Raw genomic sequence first — 23745 nt, forward strand, 5'->3', positions numbered from 1 at the left:
TTTTTTTTTTTTTTTTTTTTTTTTTTAGTTTTATGTAGATTATTGTATCTTGCAACATTTCAAGGTTAGGTCGTTTTGTTTTGGGGCGTTCTGAGCTCATCAGAAGGAGCGTACCGGTTTTTGTTGCATTTTTGCTCATGTACCTACACTCCTTAACGTTGCTGCCAGTCACGTCTATAACTACTGCACCAGCGTACACCAGTCCAACCAAGCGCGGGGAGCTGGGGTTCCCCCGTCGAAGTCAAAAAAGGGCCAGACCCCCGGCGGGGCGCAGTTCGTTGGCTTGGAGTTGTACAAACGTCTCAAAGAGTTTCTGAAGAACTACCTGACAAATCTCCTTAAGGTAAGTGTGAGACCGTGGATCAGCTCCGAGTTGTAGCAGTAAAGGCTGGTGGAGGAGAACTTCCATCGCAAAAGTTAGAGCCAGATGCAGCTGCTGGAAACAAATTAAGAGAGCCAAAAATACGTATTTTTTTCCTTAAATATTCTGTTAGCTATTTGTAAATGTCATATGCTTTGCCATGTGTGTAGAGCAGTCACTGAGCGAACCTGTGAGCTTTGTTGCACCTTACTGCTGAAGCAGTGTTTGTAGAGATAATGTTAACTTGGATAAAAACATCGGCTGCTTAAACTCTGCAGTAGCCTGTAAAGGTACAGCCAGACTTTATAACCAATAGCCAGCACATTAATGGTGCTAGGAAAAATGGGGGGGTTGCTGATGATGTTGAAAATGCCTGATGACAGTCATTAATCAGATAATTACTGATGCAACTACATGTTGGGCTAGTTTTTGAGAGGAAGATTCCTCGGCCCTTTGAAAAGGTGTTCACAACCACAAAGGTATAACAAACTACACTTACTTTTAATCATTGAAGTTTTAGATTTAAGCAGTGATAGAAGAAATTCTGGGTTCCCTGTGAATCTATCTTGCAATTTGATGGCAGTGATGGTGCAGCTGCGTAGATGTATGTGATGTTTTATGCAGAATGAACTCCTGTTTTGCTCTTCCCCTGTCCATTCAGGATACACCGGTCTGTTTTGGAAAGATTTCTAAACTTGCATGTATTCTTCTTTCCTGTAACATGAACAAACAAGGTGCCATGTGCAGATCCAAGGCTGTAGTGTTCCTCCCCTTCACTCCTAGCGAAGGCCTTGTACACACACCCCTCATTCCGCTGCCCAGGTAGCAGCAGCCAGGGAAGTTGCAGTTACGCTTTGTTAAGGTTGCCACGTTGGATGCAGATTTTACCTGGCACACTCACCCGTGTAGCCCTGTTTCTAATGTGCTGCCTTTTGCTCCCGTCCAAATTAGAGGAGCCAAGTGTCTTCTGGAACTCTGTCTATGCTATCCATTTTTCCACCATTTTTAAAAAATTATATATCTGATAGCAGCCTTGTATTTATAATAGTATTTTAGCACTGTTTCCTGTGACACTGCCATACTGAGATATTGCAGAAATAACCTTATGTGGTGTGGACTTCTTAACACTGTAAATTCGTGTGCCTTTGTATGTCTCTGCGTACTTCAGAAATTGCCCTGCAAGCCTGACAAAAACCTTCTCCCTTACAGGATGGCGAAGATTTGATGGACGAGAGTGTGCTGAAATTCTACACTCAACAGTGGGAAGATTATAGGTTCTCAAGCAAAGTATTGAATGGGATATGTGCCTACCTCAATCGACATTGGGTTCGTCGTGAATGCGATGAAGGTCGTAAAGGAATATATGAAATTTACTCGGTAAGTCATTTTTTGAAGCAAGTGAATCATCCTTTTCATCTGTTCTTTGCATTCCTATCCTACAGGTTGCTCCTGGAAACTAGCTATTTCTATGAAGTTCACAGATTTTTTTGGAGTGTGCTTCGTATAATTGGTTAAAATTCTCTTCTCCTCTTTTAAATGCCCATTAGCATTTCCCCATCCTCCTGCACAGGTATCTGTAAAAGCTTCATGGGTCCAACTCATAAGATTCAGTCTGTATGGTATGTATTTACACACCATATGGCATGGGCTGGATACTTGAGAATATATGCTGATATACAAATTCTCTGTGCATCGCTGTGGCTTTGTCCTTCTACTTAAAATTGAACCAACTGCTCCAAACACTAAGCAAAGTAAACTGTATTTCTTTCTGTTAACTTTGCTACATTATTTTTTGGTATCTGGCCTGATAAGATTCGGTCAACATTTGTAGTAGGAATTGCCTTGTTACATTTGTGTTTCAGAAGACTGATAGGTATTGCTATGATTGCTATATTTTTTTTATTTATTTGTATTTTGTAATGAAAAGTAATATTAACAAGGTAAAGCCAATAACCAAAAATATTTCTGTATAAAGGCTAAATGTTGTCCTTGGTAGTAAGGCATTAGGAAACTTGATGTTTTATTGCTAGAATAACTTTGCATAGGGTAGAACAAATGGTTAGGTTAAACTTACTTTCCTCTCAGCTCTTCTGCTTTTTACCAGCCTAGTGCTAAGGGACTATATAAACTTCAAAATTGCCAAGAGGAAGAATGGTCTTGTCAAAGTAGTTTAAAAGGTCTGCTATTTTTCAGAGTTTTCAGAGATTTCTTTCTGTCAGCAAATGGGACATCTTTAGGTGTGATTGGCAAAAAAAAAAAAAAAAAAAAGTTGTTAGATGAGAGATTTAGCTTTTCTTAAAGAATTGTTGTTTCTCTGTGTTTGTTCATATTTATTTATACATTTTTTTTCTTTTATTTTTCATCTCTGCTTGTAGCTTGCCTTGGTGACCTGGAGGGACTGCTTATTCAGGCCATTAAATAAGCAGGTATGTATGTATTTTATGAGTGTGATGCTACTTTACAGGGTTAGGTTTAAATTGTATCTTTACATTGGTAATTACTCCAGAGAACTTTTAAAAAATCAAAACCTTCTGCAGAGGCTTCCACTTCCTTTGTGATGTTCAAAATGCAAACCTTGATATCAAGAATGTTGTGGTCTCTCTGATGAGAGGACCCCATGTATATTAAAAAACTAAAGGTTTTAAAAAGCTAACGGTGGTAAATTGAATCAGTAGAAGGTGTTACCTGCAGCCGGATGGGTACGTACTGACGTTAATGTCTTAGGGTTTGAGAAGACAGTGACAGGACTGGGGCTTCAATGTGTTCTCCTGTTGCTATGAATCTTTAAATTTAGCCTGATGCCTGGGAGATTTTTGTCATATTAATAAAATGTTTTGAATCGGTGAGTCAACAGAATTTACGGTAAGGCATTCCATCAAAATGTGCAGGGCAGTTTAGTCTAATTTACCAGTATTTCATAGTGAAAAGAGTCATACTAAAAAACGCTGGTTACATTTGAAAATACTGGTTAGATTTCAGTTGTAAGGAACAGTGTTTACAAGTCACGAGCATGAGCTATTCCTTTCTTTGTATAAATTACAGGTGGCTAGTTCAGCTGTTATTACAAGATTCTCCTATATTTCAAGTATAAAATAGATAGTACTTTGGTTCGGAAGATCCTTTTTAAAAATAAAAAAAAAATATGGAGAGGAAATGCAAGAACAAAAAGAGCAGAAAATCAAACCAGCATTTCATACTCTTTTATAGCTCCCTCCTAATCAGCTGGGGTTGTATTGTGGAAATTGCAGCTGTATCTTGCTCTTTGAGAGGGGAATTTTCATGTTCAAGTTTCTTTAAATTTTATCCTTAAGAGGATCAAACTGTCGTGAAGGTTGGATGATGCTCCCTGATAAGTACCGTGCTTGAATTGCTGCCTGTTTTTCTCTGTGCCTGACTCACCTTTATTCCCTGTTGTCGAAGGTAACAAATGCTGTATTGAAATTGATTGAAAAGGAAAGAAATGGTGAAACTATCAATACAAGGCTGATCAGTGGAGTTGTACAATCTTACGGTAAATGAGATTTCTTTAAGGCTTACTTAACATTCCTCGGGGGAAAAATGCCCTATCAAAGTCCAGAAATAGCCTCCCGCCCCCATGGATGTCCAGTATATATTTTTGCAATTAATTAAACCTGCTAATGTAATAATTTAATTTATGCTGTGACTGTGAATGACTGTATGCTGAGATATGTGACATACAATTCCAGTTGATTATAAACTGGATTACACACTATAAACTGTATAATCTACAGTACTGAACAAATTCATGGCTTATAAATTAGGTATTTAGGTACTAAAATTGGGAGGGGTAAAAGGCAGCATAAGAAGTTACAAGGTTGAATGGATTTTTTTATTTGTTTGTTTTAACCCTCATTTATATGAAACGGAGTTTTGTCATGATGGTTAATGGTTAATCAATCATTAATAAAAATAGACATATGTGGATATAATCTGGAACTCCAGAGATAAAATAGAAGTGGAATTTGAACTAGCATTTGAGATAGTGGAGTTTCTTGCATTCTCCAGTTTACTCACTAATTTTTTTAAAAGTGTAAATTACATGAATAATCTATGCCACTTATTTTTAAATGCAGAATAAATGTGTACTTTTAAAAATACTAAGTACCTGCGTGTGTGCAAGAGATCATTTAGTAAGAGACAGTTTTATTGTAATTTGCTTTCTTGCAGTGGAGCTGGGGCTGAATGAAGATGATGCATTTGCAAAGGGGCCTACACTAACTGTCTATAAAGAATCCTTCGAGTCTCAATTTCTTGCTGACACAGAGAGGTTTTATACACGAGAAAGCACTGAATTCTTGCAACAGAACCCAGTCACAGAGTACATGAAGAAGGTAAGTTATTGAATAACTCTGTGATTATTTTCTGGGTCCAGATTTTTATTTGAATTAGTAATAATGTAACTTCTTGCTTTTTTTTTTTTTTACCAATTTCTTAAAATACTGAACATTTTATAGAAGGAAAACCAATTAGTTCTTTTTTTTCCCCTAAAGTCATTTGTTCCTGTGTTTAGTAGCTTTATCTCTTTAGTGGATTGCAATAAGTGCAATGAAAATATGAAACTTAATGGGTAAGTCAGAAGAGGACAGTAAAATAAATACAGGTTTTGTAGTCTTTCAGATTTGCCTCCAAAATAGCCCTTCTGCTTTGAAACTGCAAGCTTACTCTTTCTGTACCAGACACTGGTAGCATGTCATTGAAGTCTCTTCCTGAGCAAACTGGCCACCATAGAGTAAGTAGATCATTAATTAGCTTTGGCTCTTTCAGCATATTTTCGTCTAGTGAACCCTACACAATAATTCTGACCAGCGGAGACCAGGCTTAAATTCTTAGTTTCTCTGGCCCCTGGGATCCCGGTCAGGGCAATGAAGAACAAGCTGGATAAACGCTGACTATTTACAGCCTGGTTACTGGGTCAGTCTTACTGAATTTAAAATAAATAGGTCATGTTCATTCTGAACAGGTGTTACTCTCTATATACATACGTATACACGCACACACTTATATGTGTATTGCGTACACATATACATACGTATGTATATACACACATGCACAGTTTTTTCAGTATGTTTCCTTGCTCTCTAAATTACTCCTTTTTCTCCTCCCTTTCAATTTAATAAAAAGCCAGAGCTTTGAGTATGCAAAAAATAGTCTGCTTACCCACTTAGAAAATGTGTCCCTTGCACAAATATCTCCATGCTCCCTTTGCCACAGGAAGGTTTTCTGCATCTTGGTTTTGAAGTGGATGATTAAAAAATAAAATAGTAATTAGAAAACAGGCTCAGGAAAAACACAGTGAAAGTCATCTGGACATCAGTGCATTGGGATAGTTGCCCAGAATCAGTTGTTCTCAGACATCTGTGTTTGCTTCTTTGTTGCTGTTGTAGTAATGATTTTAATTACTTCCCTTTCAACTTCTTGTCTTTTATTTCATCCTCTAAAATGTTTATATATGTATATAAAGCTAGATTAAGGACATTTCAGTCATTTATAACCCAAATGACGGGCTCGTCCAGGCATCCTGGGTTCAGGACACTAAAAAGCTGTGTGAAGGTCATTGGAGCTGTTTCAAGAACTAGGGATTAGTGATGAATAGTGCCTTAATAGTATCCCAAACAATCATCAAGACTTCCAAAATCCACAAGTGGTTTGAAGCTGATGATGTTGAAGCTAAGCTTATGCAGAAAACTATCCAAACACAGAGGAAATCTTCAACAAGACAATGCCTTCTTATAGTCTTTGATCAAATTCAGATACTGGAGATATTTAAGCCCTTTGGACTCTCTTGCCATCTCCTCACAAAGAATGAATGTGGAATCAAGAGGGGATGATCAAGATCAAGAAAAGAATGTGGAAATCAAGCTAGACAAGAAACTCTCGTTTTCATTACTCATTTGCTGCGTTTTAACAGTCAAATTAAAAAGCTCCATATTGAACCCTAGTGTCAAGGTAGTGGGAGGATGCAGAATGATCTGAATTGGGGCTGTGACCTTGGAGAAAGGGAGAGGTGCATGAATTGAATTGCATGGGGGGAAAAAAAAGGTCTAATTGATTTCTGTGATGCGGCATGCTCTCCTGGAGGGATCAAGAGAGATCATGCAAGTTACCAGAACTGCTCATTTTAAATTCAGATATGTGGGTTTTGTGTGGTTTTTATTTTTATTTTTTTAAATTCAATGTGTGTAAGGAATTCTTAACGTATTTGTGCCTTAGGCATCACAAGGGTTGTTTTCGTAGTTACTTGCACTGTTCAGTGACTGTGATCACACGTGCAACTTACTTCAATGCCTGGGGAAGAGCAAGGCTCTCTCTCATCATTTATTTGTCTATGACAAGAATTTTCGTTGTGACTTCGCACCCTTCCTCCTCACATATATGAAAAGCCTTTAATGAGACTGATGTGCACATGTGTAAGAAGTCCAGCAGTCATATCACATACTGTCACTAAGAGGATGTTGAAAGTCTCCTGCTGGAGACAGGGAAAGTCATACATTGTTAGTACTCTCACCTGGCTTCCTTACAGTAGCTCTGTGCATGGAGTTCTGATGGGACCAAATGGCTTTGCAAAGTTGTTATGTAGAGAAATGCATCAGGTACCTTAGTGCCTGCCAGCCTTTTAGCATCATGTCAGAGTATTACCTTGATCTAAGAGGATTCTGGTTGGTTGTTGTAGAAAATTCAGCAAAAAAAAAATGCTATTTGCTGTCATTAAGGAAGTCGACTTTCAGCCCTTAATGCTGATGTGTGTTCTGAAACACAAGTTTATTTCCCTTTCCAAACTTTTCTTTCTATTTACTGTGTTCTGAGCTGTAGTGGTTTAAAAACAGTAATCCACAGTCAAGTCACCAAAGCCAAGTGCAAAATTATTACAAAAATGAGTGAAGTTAGCAATAACGTGGGATCTCCTAAGGTTGTCTGTGTGTGATACAATATTTCTGCAGTTAAGTTGTGATTTTTGTTGTCCCTAATATGATCCTTCGTGGTCACTTTGCATCCTAAAGTCTTATGAAACTGCATTAATTTCATTTCCTTCTCTTAATTACATTTATTAATTTAAATAATGTGGACTGATAAGAAGCCATATGTGCCTTATCCCTATTAATATATCACTCACAGATGGCTTCTAAAGCAACATTTTCCACAAACAAAATAGAGGTAATTGTTATATAAACAATTTCAGGATTACATTTTCAAATTTAGTATTCTTCCTCAAGCAACACTTAGAAATTTGGTTTAGCAGGAATAAATGCATAAGTAGCATTTAATGTGCCAAATTAAACACTAGTATATTTTAAATGACTGTAGGTTATTGGGAAGCATTTATGTACAAGCGTGTAATGCTTTTCAGTATAAGAATTTAAGTACACTAGAATAAATTTGCGATGGGCAAATTATGAAATGGTAATTTTGTGTCTTTTAGTTTTTGTGCAGGCATGAAATGTATTCATGTTTGTTTTAAAGGAAGCTGCCTCTGCCTGGAGGGTTTGCAGATCCTGAAGGTGCGAGCACCTCCTGTTGGCTGCTTTCTTCTGGCAACAGATTTTCATCTGATGAAAAAAAAAATTATCTAGAAGCAGGAGGGAAAGTAACGTTGCTGTGGTTCTTCCCCCTACTTCAGCAATATAAGATTTTCATTAATGTAGTCATTGAATCCATATCTGTGCAACAGAGGAGGAATCACACTATGATTCTCGGAAACATAGCCACTGATTAAATAGGTGGAACAGATGTACCCTATTACAGAGAGGTTTGTCTGTGTTTGTTTTCTTGGATGAACTAACTAAATAGGCACCTGCTTTCTGCTGTGAGATCTCTGCCCTGTTTTTCATGGAGGTTTCGTGCTCACGTGCTCCCTGTTCCGCAGGCTGAAGCGCGCCTTCTCGAGGAGCAGCGTCGGGTTCAGGTCTATCTCCATGAGAGCACACAAGATGAACTGGCACGAAAATGTGAGCAAGTACTTATTGAAAAACACTTGGAGATATTTCATACAGAGTTCCAGAATTTATTGGATGCTGACAAAAATGAAGGTAAGCTGACTGAAATATTAGGTTTAGGTTTTTTGCGGCTGTTCCTCTCTGATTTTGTGGGTCAAGAGCCTGTGGGTGAGGATTGAAGGGCAGGCCGACAGGGGCAACGCTCTCGTGGGAGTTTGCTGCCGGCCTCCTGACCAGGAAGATGAAGTGGATGAGGCTTCTACAGGCAACTGCAAGAAGCCTCCTCATCACAGGCCCTGGTGCTTAGGGGAAGCTCCAACCACCCATTGTGAGAGAATGCAGATACGCGACAAGGAAGGCCAAAGCCCATCTGGAATTAGAGTTAGCAAGAGATGTCAGGTACAACAGGAAGGGCTTATACAAATACATCAGCAGCAAGAGGAAGACTAGGGAAAATGTTAGCTTGCTGCTGAATGGGGAGGGTGCCTTGGTGATGGAGGGTGCAGAGAAGGCAGAGTTACTAAATGCCTTATTTGCTTCTGTCATTACTGCTAAGGCTAGTCCCCAAGAACTACAGAGCCCAGTTAAAAGAGAGATAAATGGGAGAGAGGAAGACCTTCCACTAGTCGAGGGGAATTGGGTTAGGGATTATTTAGGCAAACTGAATGCCCATAGGTCTATGGGCCTGGATGGGATGCACCCAAGAATGCTGAGGGAGCTGGCAGGGGTTATTGCTCAGCTGCTCTCCATCATCTTCGAGAGGTCCTGGAGAACAGAGGAGGTGCCGGAGGACTGGAAGAGAGACAACATCACTGCAGTCTTCAGAAAGGGCAAGAGGGAGGAGCCAGGCAACTACAGGCCAGTCAGCCTCACCTCCGTCCCTGGAAAGGTGACAGAGCAGCTCATCCTAGAGGGCATGTCCAGGCATGTGAAGGAGGAGGAGGTGACCAGGAGTAGTCAGCATGGAGTCACTAAGGGGAAGTCATGTTTGATGTACCTGATCGCCTTCTAGGATGGAATGACAGGCTGGATGGACAATGAGAAAGCCATGGATGTTGTCAACCCTGATGTCAGCAATGCTTTTGACACCATCTCCCATAACATCCTCATGGGGAAGCTCAGGAAGTGCAGTTAGATGAGTGCATAGTGAGGTGGATTGAAAACTGGCTGGATGGCAGGGCCCAGAGGATGGTGATAAATGGGGCCGAGTCCAGTTGGAGGCCTGCGGCCAGTGGTGTCCCCCTGGGGTCAGTGCTGGGCCCAGTGCTGTTCAATTTGTTCATCAGTGACCTGGACGAGGGCACAGAGTGCACCCTGAGCAAGTTTGCGGATGACACCAAGCTGGGTGGAGTGGCCGACACTCCGGAGGGCTGTGCTGCCATCCAGAGGGACCTGGACAGGCTGGAGAGCTGGGCAGAGAGGAACCTCATGAGGTTCAATAAGGACAAGTGCAGGGTCCTGCACCTGGGGAGGAATAACCCCCGGCACCAGTACAGATTAGGGGTTGACCTGCTGGAGAGCAGCTCCACGGAGAGGGACCTGGGAGTCCTGGTTGACACTAAGTTAACCATGAGTGAGCAGTGTGCCCTCGTGGCCAAGAAGGCCAATGGGATCCTGGCCTGCATGAGGAGGAGCGTTGCCAGCAGGTCAAGGGAGGTGATTCTGCCCCTCTCCTCAGCTCTGGTGAGGCCGCACCTGGAGTACTGTGTTCAGTTCTGGGCTCCCCAGTATAGGAGGGACGTGGAGCTTCTCGAGAGGGTCCAGAGAAGGGCAACCAGGATGATTAAGGGAATGGAACATTTCTCGTATGAAGAGAGACTGAGTGAGCTGGGCCTGTTTTCTCTGGAGAAGAGAAGGCTGAGAGGGGATATGATTAATGTGTATAAGTACCTGAAGGGGAATGTAGGGAGGAAGGGGACGAGCTCTTCTCATTGGTGGCCAGTGACAGGACAAGGGGCAAGTTGAAGCCCAGGCAGTTCCGTCTCCAGGTGAGGAAGAACTTCTTTCCTGTGAGGGTGACAGAGCCCTGGCACAGGCTGCCCAGGGAGGTTGTGGAGTCTCGTTCTCTGGAGATCTTCCAAACCCGCCTGGATTCTGCCCTGTGCCCCGTGCTCTGGGTGACCCTGCGTGAGCAGAGGGTTGGACTAGGTGATCTCTAGAGGACCCTTCCAGCCTCAACCATTCAATGATTCCGTGATTTGTGGATAATGTAACTTCTGATAACAGCTAACTGTGACTTTATGCAGTAATTAGATTGAGGGAAAAGATAGGTCTGAACCAGTCAGTGAGCAGCTGTTGATTAAATGGGTTTGGCCTCAGGCTAGCCCTTCCAATCTCAAATTTTAAGGCAAAACAGCAATATTTTTGGTATCTGTAGATATGGCTGGAACATTTGGCTTGAAATGTTTCAAGAGCATTTAAGCTATTCTTCCAGCAGGAACTAAAGCTTGCATGAGAGAGGCATGAGACAGAAAACAGACCACTATTCTCATCTGCTGTTTCCACGACCCCTTTGGAGTCAGCAATGAGAATTTTACAATCCAGTTTTCTAGGTACGTTTAGGTAATTTTAAAAGTAACATAGAAACAAATGGGAGCCTCTGAAATATTGATTAGAACTTCGCATAGGACAGATAGCACAAAAAGGTGCAAATTAGTAATTAATGATATAATTTTAGCTTTGAAAATTAGTCTGAAATGCCACTAATGGCGTAGGTTTACTTCTCCATACGTAGCACACAGAATAGAAGTTTACTTATTTTACAGGGACTTTGAAGACTTGGTTACCAAAGTTGAGGTATCATTAAGAAGTTAGCGAGTCGGGCTGAGGAGGAGTTAATGCCTAATAAAAACAAAACAGTCAAAACATAATTCTTGCAAATCATGCAAGTGGGGTGGTGGAATGGTGTTTCTCATTGGGGATTAAATCTATATAGAAAATAAGGAAGGAAAGAAAGGAAGTGACAGAACTGAAGAGATGCTGTGATTGCTGTTGCCAACGATGTTGGTTAGATAGTGTAAACTGCTTGGAGTTGAGGCTTCTGCGTGGCTCAGGATGGAGATTTAGTGGCCAATGTGATATTTGCCTCTCTTGTCAAGCTGTGAACAGTTGTGATTATAAATTATGACCGATGAACTCTGTATATCAACCTTAACCAGCTGTGAACAATTAACGTAATCATTTTACTGATACCAAGAACTGCTTCAAAATGAAAATAAACATTCAAGCACACTTGTTGCATCAGAAGTTACCTGTTTCAAAAGTAAATTGACTGTTGTTAGCCCTGTAGCCCTTAAGCATCAGCTGTTGTTTACATTCGTAAGTAACGGTGTTTGAGGTCCTTCGTGTGAGGTACGTTAGCCGTGTTGTATTGCAGGCAACCCCAGCTGCTCTTCTGTAACTTTAAATTCCTTGTGCAACCAGTGACAAAGGTTGTGGGGCACATTTACCGTTTGTTACCAATGTGCATCAGTATGATAATTATGGGGAATAATTATCTTTGAGGAAGAATTGTCTTTATGGGGAGTGGGGAGGGCTTATCCAAGTCGTCTTTGAGCTTTTGTGGTGTCTGCTTCATACTTGGCTAAGTAGAGCTCCTGATGGAGCAGTGTGCAACCAAACCGTTTGTTTGGGGGCAGGTCTAGTGGCAGAACATCCTACCCGTGCTTGGCATTATTGTCCTATCACCATGCTAAAATCCTGTTACTAAACGAACAACGTATTTTCTATACAAAAGATGAAAAATTGCCACTGTTTAACTGGAAGTGTTTTAAGTGGAAAGAGTAATTGGCCTCAATGTAGCTGGCATAGCCTCATGAGAAAGGCATCGAGTTATGAGTGTTGTATTTCAGAGCTAGCTGGCTAGCCGGACAGCTACTTTATTGCTGCAACTTACTTAATACCTAATAATACTCAAGAGGTAATAAATTACATGTGAGCTCCTCAGAGAAGTGGCCCTCGCACTGTGGAAGAGCTACATATAGTTGAAGACCTTAAGACAGATCCAGCTGGGTGGATCTACTCTCGTTGGTCTGCAGGAGCTAATTTGGTGCTTTGCCTTTCTGCCTGAGTGTCTACTAAGTAAGAGCAGGATTACTAGAACTAACGAGGAGTTTTGCATCTGGTTTGTGTCCATGTTGAAGCATTTCTTGGTCTTGCATTCAAAAAATACCAAGACTCTGCCCTGGTTAAAAAGAATAAAAAGTGCAGAGCCCTTTTTCGTAGAATCATAGAACGCTTAAGGTTGGAAGGGACCTCAGAGGTCATCTAGTCCAGCTCCCCTGCATACGCAGGGCCACCTAGAGCACGTGGCACTTCCCAAAATTACTGCCTGATTTGGGAAGTCTTGAGTGAATATTGGTGAGATTTTTAGTGTGAGGTTTTAGCCGCCGTGGAATTATTGTCCAATTTCTTTTCACTTTTAATAATCTTGAATTTAGGGTTTTTTTTTTTCTTTTTTTTTTTTTTTAAATAAGCTATTTGTGTTACTAACCAGGCACCTGAGTGTTCTTTTAAAAGGTAGCTTTACTGACGGTACTTCATTTATTGCAAGGAAGTTGGTTTATAAATTTTGTTTGCTCAGTTGTTGCTGTTGCCATCACCAGCAGAGTACACCAAAGGCGGCCGGTGCTGCCGTATTCCTGAAAACTGTTTAGTGTGAGCAGGAGCCTCGGAAAGGCTGGCGCTCAGTGGGAGAACACTGCCCTCTTAACCAGTAGTAACACTAGCAAGAGTCCTGGTTGAAGGTGTCAATTTAGAAACTTCAATAAGGGGAGTGGGAGGGATATTGTTTAGAAAAACTGGAAATCAGTACTTAATAGACCACTGTAATTTAAGTCTTGAGCTCCTGAAACTACCATGGAGTTGTAAAGGTAAATTGTTATACTTATGCAAATTGTTTCCCTTTTAGCTAATCATAACTTTCCAGGTTACTGCAAAGATTTACCGTAGCACTTCATATTTTGCTATAGCTTTTTTACCTTTTTACAACAGCATTTGCATGTATGTTTTTGGTGATGTGGAATATTTAATTTCTGTTATCCACTTAGTACACGAGGAGTTGGAGTTATACTTAATACAAGAGGGAGACGTTGTCTTTATCTTTTTTTTTCCAGACTTGGGCCGCATGTATAACCTTGTATCTCGAATCCAGGATGGCCTTGGAGAGCTGAAGAAACTCTTGGAAACCCACATTCATAATCAGGGTCTGGCTGCGATCGAGAAATGTGGAGAAGCTGCTCTCAACGCAAGTATCCCATCAGGGACACCTCAGCCTTTGCCCACCTCCTCCGAGTCTCCTGCCAGGGCGTAGGGGTGGCCGGTCAGACAGATGTTGTACTTGGTGGAGAGAGATGTCAGAATGACCCAACTGACCTGGTGTAGACTCTTAGTCTAGAATGGGTTGTGTTCTAGTTAGCTGTGTTAACTAATATCAGTCTGAAGATTGCACCTGCAATGCCTATGGCTGTCCTTTTGTGTTTGTCACTGGGAGATTCCTCTGTGAAAGTTCTTTGAGAGCTCTTGAAATTCTTATAGGAGAGTCTTGTGTGGGTCTCACGCATGTGGCGGTTCCTGTGCCCCAAGCCGAGCACTGGAGCAGGGGCCCTAACGCCTGTAAATTGGGTCTTGTGGGTGGCAGGAGAAGCTTTTCAGAGCCCCAATAACAAGTGTAGCCGCATTTTCCTGTCCATTCCCCTCACCCAGAGCTCATGTGATAGGAATGTCACGGCCTGGACAGGGGGCTCTCCCTTTCAATATTGTTTTACAGACCTGTTGTCTGTGAATTTGTCTTGCTCCTTTTGAACCTGTTGATATCATCTGCTGCCACAAGCTGTGGCAGCAAGTTCCAGAAGTTCAGTACCTGGTGGGTAAAGGTGTGCTGTAGTTCTTTTTAATCTGTTCTAAGCTTCATCAAGTGCCTTCAAGTGATTCAAGGAGAGAATCTCTTTAGAGATCATAGAGATTCAGTTGGAGAGTTTCTTCTAATTAAAAAAAAAATATGATTGCCCATCTCTGTTGGGACTGATTGGAATTAAACTTGTCTGCTTGCTAACTTATATTTAAAATGCTTCTAAGTACTTAGTAGATCTTCACCACAAACATTTGCTTAAGACAGCGATTAGTCCTGTTTTGGAAGAAACAGAAAGCAGAAAGCCAGTGAGTTTCATTGCAAGCAACAACTTCTTTTTCTTATAGGATCCAAAAATGTATGTACAGACAGTGTTGGATGTCCATAAGAAGTATAATGCTTTAGTCATGTCTGCGTTCAACAATGACGCCGGTTTTGTGGCTGCTCTGGACAAAGTAGGTATATGTGAAGTCATGTGATGTCCACTTCCTCTCCTTAGGGTTTTGGCGCCCCAAAATTTCCCTCTTTTTTGTGGTTTATAGGCTTGTGGTCGATTTATAAATAATAATGCAGTGACAAAAATGGCTCAGTCATCCAGTAAATCCCCGGAGCTACTGGCACGATACTGTGACTCTTTACTAAAGAAAAGGTATGTCTTCAAAGGTGAATTATTGTTTGGATTGACTTTTGCTTTAAAAAGATTTATTTTGTGAAATTTTATAATGTCTCGAGCAGCAGAACTGAACATTTAATTATAGCACATTTTGAATTAAAAATTTCAGTAGGACTTTTAAAGATTACATTTCCTTTTCTTCCTTTAAGGGGAGGGAGGGTAACAAAGGTTCTCTCTCCTGCTTTGCCCCTCCTTTATCTCCCCCAAGTATATATTCCCACTATAAATACTTGCGTTTTTTTGGGGGTAGCTTTGGGGCATGACTGATGGGCTAGCATAATAAGGAGGAAACCAACGTGATGCCACCTTAGCTGTCACCTGCTCAGGAGTGAGGGAGCTCTGGGAGCTGTTGCCTTTTCGCTGTCTCCAGCGCCTGAGATGAGAAACGACGGTAGCATTTAGCAGCAGGAGAGAGAGAGAGGCACATTTAAATGCACAAATCCTGCATTATCATCCTAGGCCCTTAGGAAGCCCCAAGCACTTCATGGTATGGGACTTCAGACCTGCTGTTTAGAGCTCTCGTCCTTTAAAGTTGCTACTGTATGTGCATTGTGTGGAGTAAGGAAAAGTGTTCATTTCAGTACGTAGTTTCCTCTCAGTCCTTGGCCCCCACAATATTCTCTTGATTGTTTAGCCATTCTCCTCGTTTATGAAATGAACTTCCACAAACCTCCATATGTTGTTTCCATTTAGTAATTTTGGAATTACCAAAAAAAAAAAAAGAAAAATTTCTACTTTCATTGCAGCTCAAAGAACCCTGAAGAAGCAGAATTAGAAGATACACTCAATCAAGTGGTAAGACATAAATGCAATTCTTTGACAGCTTAGAAGTATTTAATTGCCACATAAAAAAGCGCACTTTGTTCTGTATGTCTGTTTTCATTACATAGTATCTTAGATTTTCAATAATATTCTTAATAATCTCTGCAGGGGCTGCCTTTATAAGGATTGTACTAAAGTAAATTAAGAGTCCTTCACTTCAATTCAGTGATATATTTCAAATGGCTGAGCAGAATATGCTCCCTTGCATTTTTATGTAGAGATGCATGTGTATATGTGTGTGCATGCACATATCCAAGCTGTATCTACAGAAGATAAAAACATGTTTACAACTATATTCACTTTAGGAAAAAAAACTTAATAATTTAATTATTAGTGATTTAGCTACTATCGCTGCTCTCCTTCAATACAAATTCTTAATTATTTTCTTCTTATAAATATTCTTGTCTTTATCCAGATGGTTGTCTTCAAGTATATTGAGGATAAAGATGTGTTTCAAAAATTCTATGCTAAAATGTTGGCTAAGAGACTTGTACATCAGAACAGCGCTAGTGATGATGCTGAGGCAAGCATGATCTCCAAACTTAAGGTAAGTATCCCTCGAGGATCCTGTGTCCTCCTGTAGTGCAGATCTGGGCGTTATCTTGGAAAGCAGGGATGTCTGTTCTCTCAAACATTGTGATGTTACTCACACTTGGTTATGTGTGATAGCAAAGCATAGGACTACTGCACTTTTGGCAGACTTGCATGCCTGTCTGATGGAATAAGTCTAATTCTAAGGCAAGTAAATTACATAAACATTGTTATCCAAGTGATTCGACGCTCGAATGTTGTCAGTCATGTTGCTTTATTCCATCAGCCCTTGTTGGTACAGAGTTGAGCCAGATAAGGTCTAAGGTCTTACAGTAGTCTGCTCATTGCGTGTGGGTGTGGTGGGGTTTTATTCATTTATTTATTGTCCAAAATTGTCTTTTCGGTGGCAGTTAAATAGCCCTTGTGCAGCTGGGTTCGTGCTTTGGGCAGTGCCCTCTGCACCTCATCTTCAGTGAAAACGGCTTTCTTTGCTCTTTGTTCTTCACTGCCCATGTGTGGTCTTGCTGACATATCTGTGCTTTTAAAATGCAGCAAGCTTGTGGTTTTGAGTACACTTCCAAGCTGCAGCGGATGTTTCAAGATATTGGTGTAAGCAAGGACTTGAATGAGCAATTTAAAAAGCACCTGACCAATTCAGAGCCATTAGATTGTAAGTAATACATTTATAACTGGCTGTTGTTCCCAGAATCTGAGTTACTGTTCAGTAGTTTAGCTGCCCCTTATTCTACAGAGAAGGATTAAGTATCTGCTGGAAGCATTTGATTTATACATCATGCCGTCCGTAGGTTAACATTATTAATGTATTTTGACCATGATAGGTAGGGTGTTTTTTTTTTTTTTTTTTTTTGAATTAATATTTTAGGTCTGTTGTGTCGTATAATAGCACTTTATGGGTAGCCTCCTCCTGATTTTGCAGCTCATCTTTAGGTAGAGAGTTAAGTTGAATCCTGTCTTTTGGATTGGAAAGATTCTTTTCCTTAAAACGGCTTTAATTTGGAGTAGAGTTTGGCTTAGGTCTTCAGGCTTGAATAGAAATATTAAGAAAAAGGGTACTATCTTTTAGGTAACCATGTTGCTTTCCTATGGAGGAATTTTTTTCACTGAAACTTGTTGAAACGAATTCTTTCAGAAATTGATAGTTATGTTTTGAGTGATGTCTGAATGCTTGTTATCACGTGGAATTTTTTTTTATTTTTATATTGTATTAACTTGCACCAAATGCCATACAAACATGAACTATTATTATTATTATTATTATCATTATTGTCAATATTTACTGTAGACTGGAAAGTTTCACATGAAAATAAGTAAATAAATCTGCATTTACACTTTTTTTTTACATTTACTATTTAGAAAAGCCTCTCATGAGTGTAGAAACAGGGTAGCAATCTTTACAAATGAGAGAAAATTAAGTTACAAAAACTTTCACGCTACCCAAGAGCAATTTTATCTTACATGGATTCCTTTGATTTACACTATCCCTAAAATATAGTGAAATACTTTCCATGTTTTTTATGATTTGCACCGTGTTAGGGCGAGCAGGACAGAGCCCAGTCTGGTTTGTGTTCAGGCTGTTAGAGCTGCGTGTCTGGGAGGACCCGAGGAGGGGAGGGCGGTTGGGCTGCTAACCTCCGTGTCCCTCTTCCAGTGGACTTCAGCATCCAGGTGCTGAGCTCGGGGTCGTGGCCGTTCCAGCAGTCGTGCACGTTTGCTCTGCCCTCGGAGGTGAGGCCGGGCCCTCGGCCCCGCGCCGCGTGTGGGGCGCCCCGCTCCGCGCGGGCGCCCGGCCGCCCTCCTGCCCTGCGGCGCCGCCACCAGCGCTGCCTTTCCTTTGCCTTGGCGCGCTCGCCTGGAAGCGCTGCCTGCGTCTGCCCCGGCTTTTTGGCCGGGGGATATTTGCAAGGAGAGGAGTCATTCAGGTGGTGGGAGGACGTTGGCCGAAACATAAACTGGTGTCTCTGGTGGACATTAATGAAGGTTTCCTCAAAACACCAAACAGTGACTGAAGTAAATCCTAGTTATTTTTCTGTGAATGCCTTTATATAAGATAATTCTTTCCTGGCAATTAACTTCAGTCCAGTAATCTCTTCAGCTCCTAAACATCAGTTTTCTGCTGAGTGGTTATCCAGAGTAGACAAGACAGGTACTTAATGTGAGGAATAAACAAATTTACTAAATAGAACATAAGGTGGCTAAAGGAGACTGTCTTTGTAGCCTTGCTGAATCCGTTGTAAAGGAAGATGAGGATCTTTTCCCTTGGTTGGGTTCTTATTGGTGCTGCTTCGTTAGAGGGAGACTCGTTGCAAGGGGGAATTTTACGCGGAAGAATTTCCATAGTTGGGGTTCCCATTAGTCTGTCCTAGAAAATGTGCCAGTGGAGAGTTCCCTGATTCGGTTCTCCCACGGCAGGTTTGGGAGCATGTTCCAGAAGAGAAGCAGGAAAGAAACTAATCTTCTTTGTTGCTGCTGTTTTCATACAGTTAGAACGGAGTTATCAGAGATTTACAGCGTTTTATGCCAGTCGTCATAGCGGAAGAAAGTTAACCTGGTTGTATCAGCTGTCCAAAGGGGAACTGGTCACCAATTGCTTCAAAAACAGATACACGTTGCAGGTAAGCGAGGCGGTAAGCGAGCCGAGAGGAGCGCGCCGCTCGCGCCCCTCCGGGCCTGAGTGCCCAGGCCGCTCCCTGGGGAGGGCCGCGCGCTCCCGGCCCCACCGCGCGCTCCCGGCCCCACCGCGCGCTCCCGGCCCCGCGCCTCGTGCCTTCCCGGGACCAGCTCTTAGGTGCCTCTACTCCCGCATGGGAGTAACGGCCTTTGCCTGACTCAAAGGAGCTCTGTGCAAAGAAACGCGTTAGAAACAGAGAAAGGCTTAGGTGCTGAAGCAGCGACACTCGTGTGAATACCCGCGCCAACACACAAACTGGTTTTAATAGATAATGGAGTGCGCCGAGCTGTTTTCTGTTTGTGTCTCAGTATTCATTAATAGTCTGTAATGAGGTATCACAGTAAGCGTTTTAAATACCTGAGTTCCTCAAGCAGTGAACCTGTGGGTACATGTGCATGTTTACATACACACATATATGTTTATGTAGTGTTTAAAATGCTCATGTGCGTTGATCAGCTTTATGTCCAAGAGAAATCCTGCCAGCTCTAAATAAAACAAAGCCCAAGTCCAAATCCAGTCAGTACAAATCCTTTATGTATTGCTGAAGTGAAGCAGTGCTGTTCGACTTCCCCACATAGGTGTTAGTGCGCAGATTCATAGAGCCTCTCTTACACACCTGATTTATTCACTTTAATGCTACTTAAGATCAAAATTTAAAAGAAATTTGACTTTGCAGAAGTAAATTACATGTGGTTTAATCAGGGGTTGACCTGGGGAGCACGAGCTGAGAGCCTGGGCTGTGGTCAGGCGTCCGGCGCGGGTCCTCGGCCTGTGTGAGCCTAACACACTGGCCACAGGCCTGGATCATCGGGGCTGCCCCGCTTGAGGGTTTGATTTAATCACTCTGCTAGAGCTGGGAGGATTGTGAGGACGAATCCAGTCGTCTGTGTAGGTTTTTAATGTGTTTAAACGAGTAAGAGTCATGGAGTGACAGAAGAAAATAAATAAGGGTAGTATTAGCAAGCAAGCAAGAAGAGGCTTTGACGCCTCCATAGGGGCTGGGAAGAAGGGGCTGCCAGTAGTTAGATGTTCACAGTCTCGGGGTTTATGTTGAGGTAGCTGGAACGTAGAGTTGTGGCTGTGCAAGAATCTCAGACTTGTGTGAGCTATTAGCCCTGGATGGGTATTTTTCCTTATCCAGCTACGCAGCACGTGTGCATGCACTGGGGAGATTCTGGCTGTTCACGTTTCGCATGTATGTTTGTTCACTCATTTCCTGTTTGTCTCTTCCCCCCTTCCCTTCTCTCCCTGGATCTGGAAGGCATCGACGTTCCAGATGGCGATTTTATTGCAGTACAACACAGAAGATGCCTACACCGTGCAGCAGCTGACAGACAGTACCCAAATAAAAATGGTAGGGACTTTGCACGTTTAACAGCGTTTCCGAGGCGTCTCTTGGGCTTTAGCGCAGCTCCTGGTATCGTAAGAAATGGGGGTTGGATGGACCAGAAGCCAGAGCTGGTTCCTGTTCTGAAGGAGCAGCTCTTTTCTGTGCTTGGTCAACTTTCTTTCCTGGTTTACTTTCTTGTAATCATGATTTCTTAAGATGGGTTAGCGTGTCCATACTGCTGTTGATAGTAGAATAAATAATGTAGCCTCCTGCTGAGCTCTCGTAATAAATGTTCAGTTTTTCCACTGTGTACATGTCTGTACTTAAAAAGGAAAACCAGCACATTTTCCACATTCATGTGTTGGGTTTCCTCCTCCTTGTATGTCCAGGCTCCTAGTAGAAACTTCAGGTTTATCGTTGTGCAACGTGTTGTAGAAAAGGTTCCCTCCTTTAGACTTTATGGCCCACGGGTTATTAGACATCTATGTCTTTTAGAAATAGTTTTGAACCCAATCCGGTTCAAATGAAACCTGGAAAGTTATTTTCAAGTCAGGAAAGTTTTTTTATGTATATTTAAAGATTTTTATGTATGTTTACCTGATGGTAAATTTTATGCATATCTAGGAAATAACTACGGGAAATTCAGAGGTCTTATTCATGATTTTTCAGGACATTTATTGTAGTATTTAATATATTGTGTAATATATATAGAGAGAGCGAGCGCGTGCGCTAGATGAGTACTAATAAATAGTTCATATATGTACTTCATGTAGGTATAATACTTCAGCCAACAGCTGACCAAGCGCAACAAGAATGTGTCCATACACTCCAGCAGGACCCTGCAGTGTTTTGCCTGTGTCCAACCTGTGTGTTTAGTGATTGCCAGCCCCCTGGTTTAGCCCTGGGGACTGTGGGGTCTCCGTGCTCCGAGATGCTCCCCGGCTCCGGCTGACCCCGCGTGAGCAGCGGTGGGGCCGGGGGGCCCCCAGAGCTCCCCGCCAGCCTCGGCTCTCCCGTGCGCTCGGTCTAAATCTCTGTGTTCCTTTTAACGTCATTTTCTGTAGAGGTTTGAGAACGTGATTCAAATTGTGCAAAAGGAGATGTGGATGAAGTGCAGTATCTTTAAAATGCTTACAATGCCAGTTCGAGAGAAAGGTGCTCTATGTCTGCACTGACAACTTTTATTTTCCTGTAACTTTGCAGGATATCTTGGCACAAGTTCTACAGATACTGTTGAAATCAAAATTACTCGTAAGTGCTTTTGCTTTTCTTAAATGATCTGCTTGCCGTTCAGCCAAATGTCTTCCTGCTTAATTATTTAATTTCTTTCGTGCAGGTTTTGGAAGATGAAAATGCAAATGTTGATGAAGTGGAGTTGAAACCCGATACCTTAATAAAGCTCTATCTTGGTTACAAAAAGTAAGCAAAGCCCTGAGCCGCATCCCTGCCCGAGGTGTGCTTGGCAGCACCCTTGCCTGCCCGTGCTCAAAGCTGGCCTGTGCCCTGAGACAAAAGCGCCAGGGTCCAGGTGCAAATTCGGGGTGGACCCAGTAAACCTGCTTGGAGAGAGACAGTTGGCTAGCAGGGCATGGGGAAGATTCTCTTTAGGAGCATCTTAATTTTAGAAAAGAATGATGTTAAAGATTGCTGTTTCAATGTGGGTCTTGGTAATTTTTTTTTTTTTGAAAGACTAATTATTTTTCATCTTTTTGTAGCAAAAAGTTAAGAGTAAACATCAATGTGCCAATGAAGACTGAACAGAAGCAGGAGCAAGAAACTACACACAAAAACATAGAGGAAGATAGAAAACTACTGATCCAGGTGATTTGGACTGTACAGTATTTGCGCACTATGTACCCACAGTTGTCACTTTTGAATTCGTTAATGAAGATTGGGTTTTCCTGTTTATTTAAAAGACAGTGTGCTTATCCAGTGCATATCAAATTGGAGCCACGGGTGGATTCCCAGTGCTCTTGCAGACCGTTGGGGTCTGCAGTGGAGATGCAGAAAGGCCTGGTAGGATCCTGTTGTTCTTCACGTTGTCTTCTCAGCGAGCTGGTGTGGCTTGCAGAGGGGCACAGCCTCACCACGTACTCATCTTGCAATACCTTGCTAGTTAACTAGATGCATAGGTGATGTCGAGATAAATGAGTCAGTTACAAATAATATTTTGAAGATGATGTTTTATCCCTTCACTGGGAATCCACTCGTGAGATGCAAATAGGACAGGGGAGGGAAGTAAGAATTTGTTTCTCCAAGAAACGCAAAGGTCAAAGACCTGAACTGACACTTGGTGTTGGTCACCTCGGGGTTTGTGTGTGGGTACCGTGGTTAGGCCTGGCCTTAAGGAGGGTGGCTCCCCGCGGCCGTGCCGAGCGCTTGCCGCGGGCTCCGCCGCCGCGCGCAGCACTGAGCTCTTCCTCTGCCGTTTAGGCTGCTATTGTGCGAATCATGAAGATGAGGAAGGTGCTGAAACACCAGCAGCTGCTCGGGGAGGTGCTAACGCAGCTCTCCTCGCGGTTCAAGCCACGAGTTCCAGTCATTAAGGTACGTGGGGCGGCGGGTCCCTGCGCGTGAGGGTGGGAGAGGGGGCCAGGAGAGCGTTGCGTACGCGCTTCCCAATGAGGAGCGGCCTCCAAGGAGCGGAGGTGAACTGGGACAAATTTCCTGTAATTCTAAAGAAGTAGGGAATGCTTCCAAAAATAGTGTATTTCTGAGATACTCGGGTGCAGTTTGCTTTAGTTTGCAATGGTGACACAGTAACTAAGGTGGTGCTTTTAGAAGCAGCAGCCCCTGCCCTACACTTAGTTCTTGTTCCTACACTTGTGCTGCTCTCCCAGTTGTGCCAGTAACGCAGCTTCCAGGTCCATGTAATGCCACAGGGCAGGATAAAATTGTTGTAGGATAAAATGAGGGGGGAAAAAAAACATATAGTGCCGAATTCTGGTTCCTTCATCAGGTTTGTGTAGTGCTTCAGAAACACAAAACCAGCGTTTCTGAGAGTCCCCACCTCTTCTCTTTCTGCTTCCCCCTCCAGAAATGCATCGACATTCTCATCGAGAAGGAGTACTTGGAACGTGTGGATGGCGAGAAGGACACCTACAGCTACCTGGCTTAACGTTTTTATTAGCAATTACCTGACTGTGTGACACGGCAAATAGGTATGTGATGGAAAGGACGAAAGCAACTGAACTTCATAGCAGCCGCCCTGCTGCCATTTGGACCTCCCTTTTTAATAACTGAGACCAGGACTCCCATCAGCCAGTCTCAGATTTACATCAGAACTGCTCAGGATTGATACATTTCAAGTATGTAAATATGGACACCAATGCCATTTAACCTAATTTAAGAACAGAAAGGAATCAAACCCTTCTCCTTCGAGGGTTGCATGCTACTGCATTTAAATCAATACATTGGCTATATGATAAACAGCTGTCCTCACAGGCAGCACTTATAAATGTTGGCAGCACTTTGAGAGCGAGTCTGAATGGACCCATGTGTAATCTGCTATGAAAAACCATTTGTATAGTGTGTTTCAT

The 23745-nt window shown here is 42.2% G+C and overlaps 1 protein-coding gene across 2 annotated transcripts in view; it reads left to right on the top strand.

Annotated features, from left to right (window-relative positions):
- Positions 1 to 23745, top strand: part of CUL1 (cullin 1) — a 45706-nt gene extending 21961 nt beyond the window's left edge. For both annotated transcript variants that reach the window (XM_026033694.1, XM_026033696.1), the window contains exons 3-22: positions 169 to 343; positions 1571 to 1738; positions 2737 to 2787; positions 3782 to 3872; positions 4550 to 4713; positions 8244 to 8406; positions 13428 to 13558; positions 14509 to 14616; positions 14704 to 14810; positions 15581 to 15629; positions 16072 to 16203; positions 16740 to 16857; positions 17857 to 17933; positions 18689 to 18820; positions 20138 to 20230; positions 21410 to 21457; positions 21543 to 21625; positions 21922 to 22027; positions 22640 to 22753; positions 23244 to 23745. In XM_026033694.1, coding sequence (XP_025889479.1) covers positions 169 to 343; positions 1571 to 1738; positions 2737 to 2787; positions 3782 to 3872; positions 4550 to 4713; positions 8244 to 8406; positions 13428 to 13558; positions 14509 to 14616; positions 14704 to 14810; positions 15581 to 15629; positions 16072 to 16203; positions 16740 to 16857; positions 17857 to 17933; positions 18689 to 18820; positions 20138 to 20230; positions 21410 to 21457; positions 21543 to 21625; positions 21922 to 22027; positions 22640 to 22753; positions 23244 to 23324 — 2191 coding nt within the window. In that variant the 3' untranslated portion in view covers positions 23325 to 23745. The remainder of the gene's footprint in view (positions 1 to 168; positions 344 to 1570; positions 1739 to 2736; positions 2788 to 3781; positions 3873 to 4549; positions 4714 to 8243; positions 8407 to 13427; positions 13559 to 14508; positions 14617 to 14703; positions 14811 to 15580; positions 15630 to 16071; positions 16204 to 16739; positions 16858 to 17856; positions 17934 to 18688; positions 18821 to 20137; positions 20231 to 21409; positions 21458 to 21542; positions 21626 to 21921; positions 22028 to 22639; positions 22754 to 23243) is intronic.

The sequence above is a fragment of the Nothoprocta perdicaria genome, unplaced genomic scaffold (assembly GCF_003342845.1).
Source record: "Nothoprocta perdicaria isolate Ctin4 unplaced genomic scaffold, notPer1 scaffold_131, whole genome shotgun sequence".
In the NCBI taxonomy this organism is placed as follows: Eukaryota; Metazoa; Chordata; class Aves; order Tinamiformes; family Tinamidae; genus Nothoprocta; species Nothoprocta perdicaria.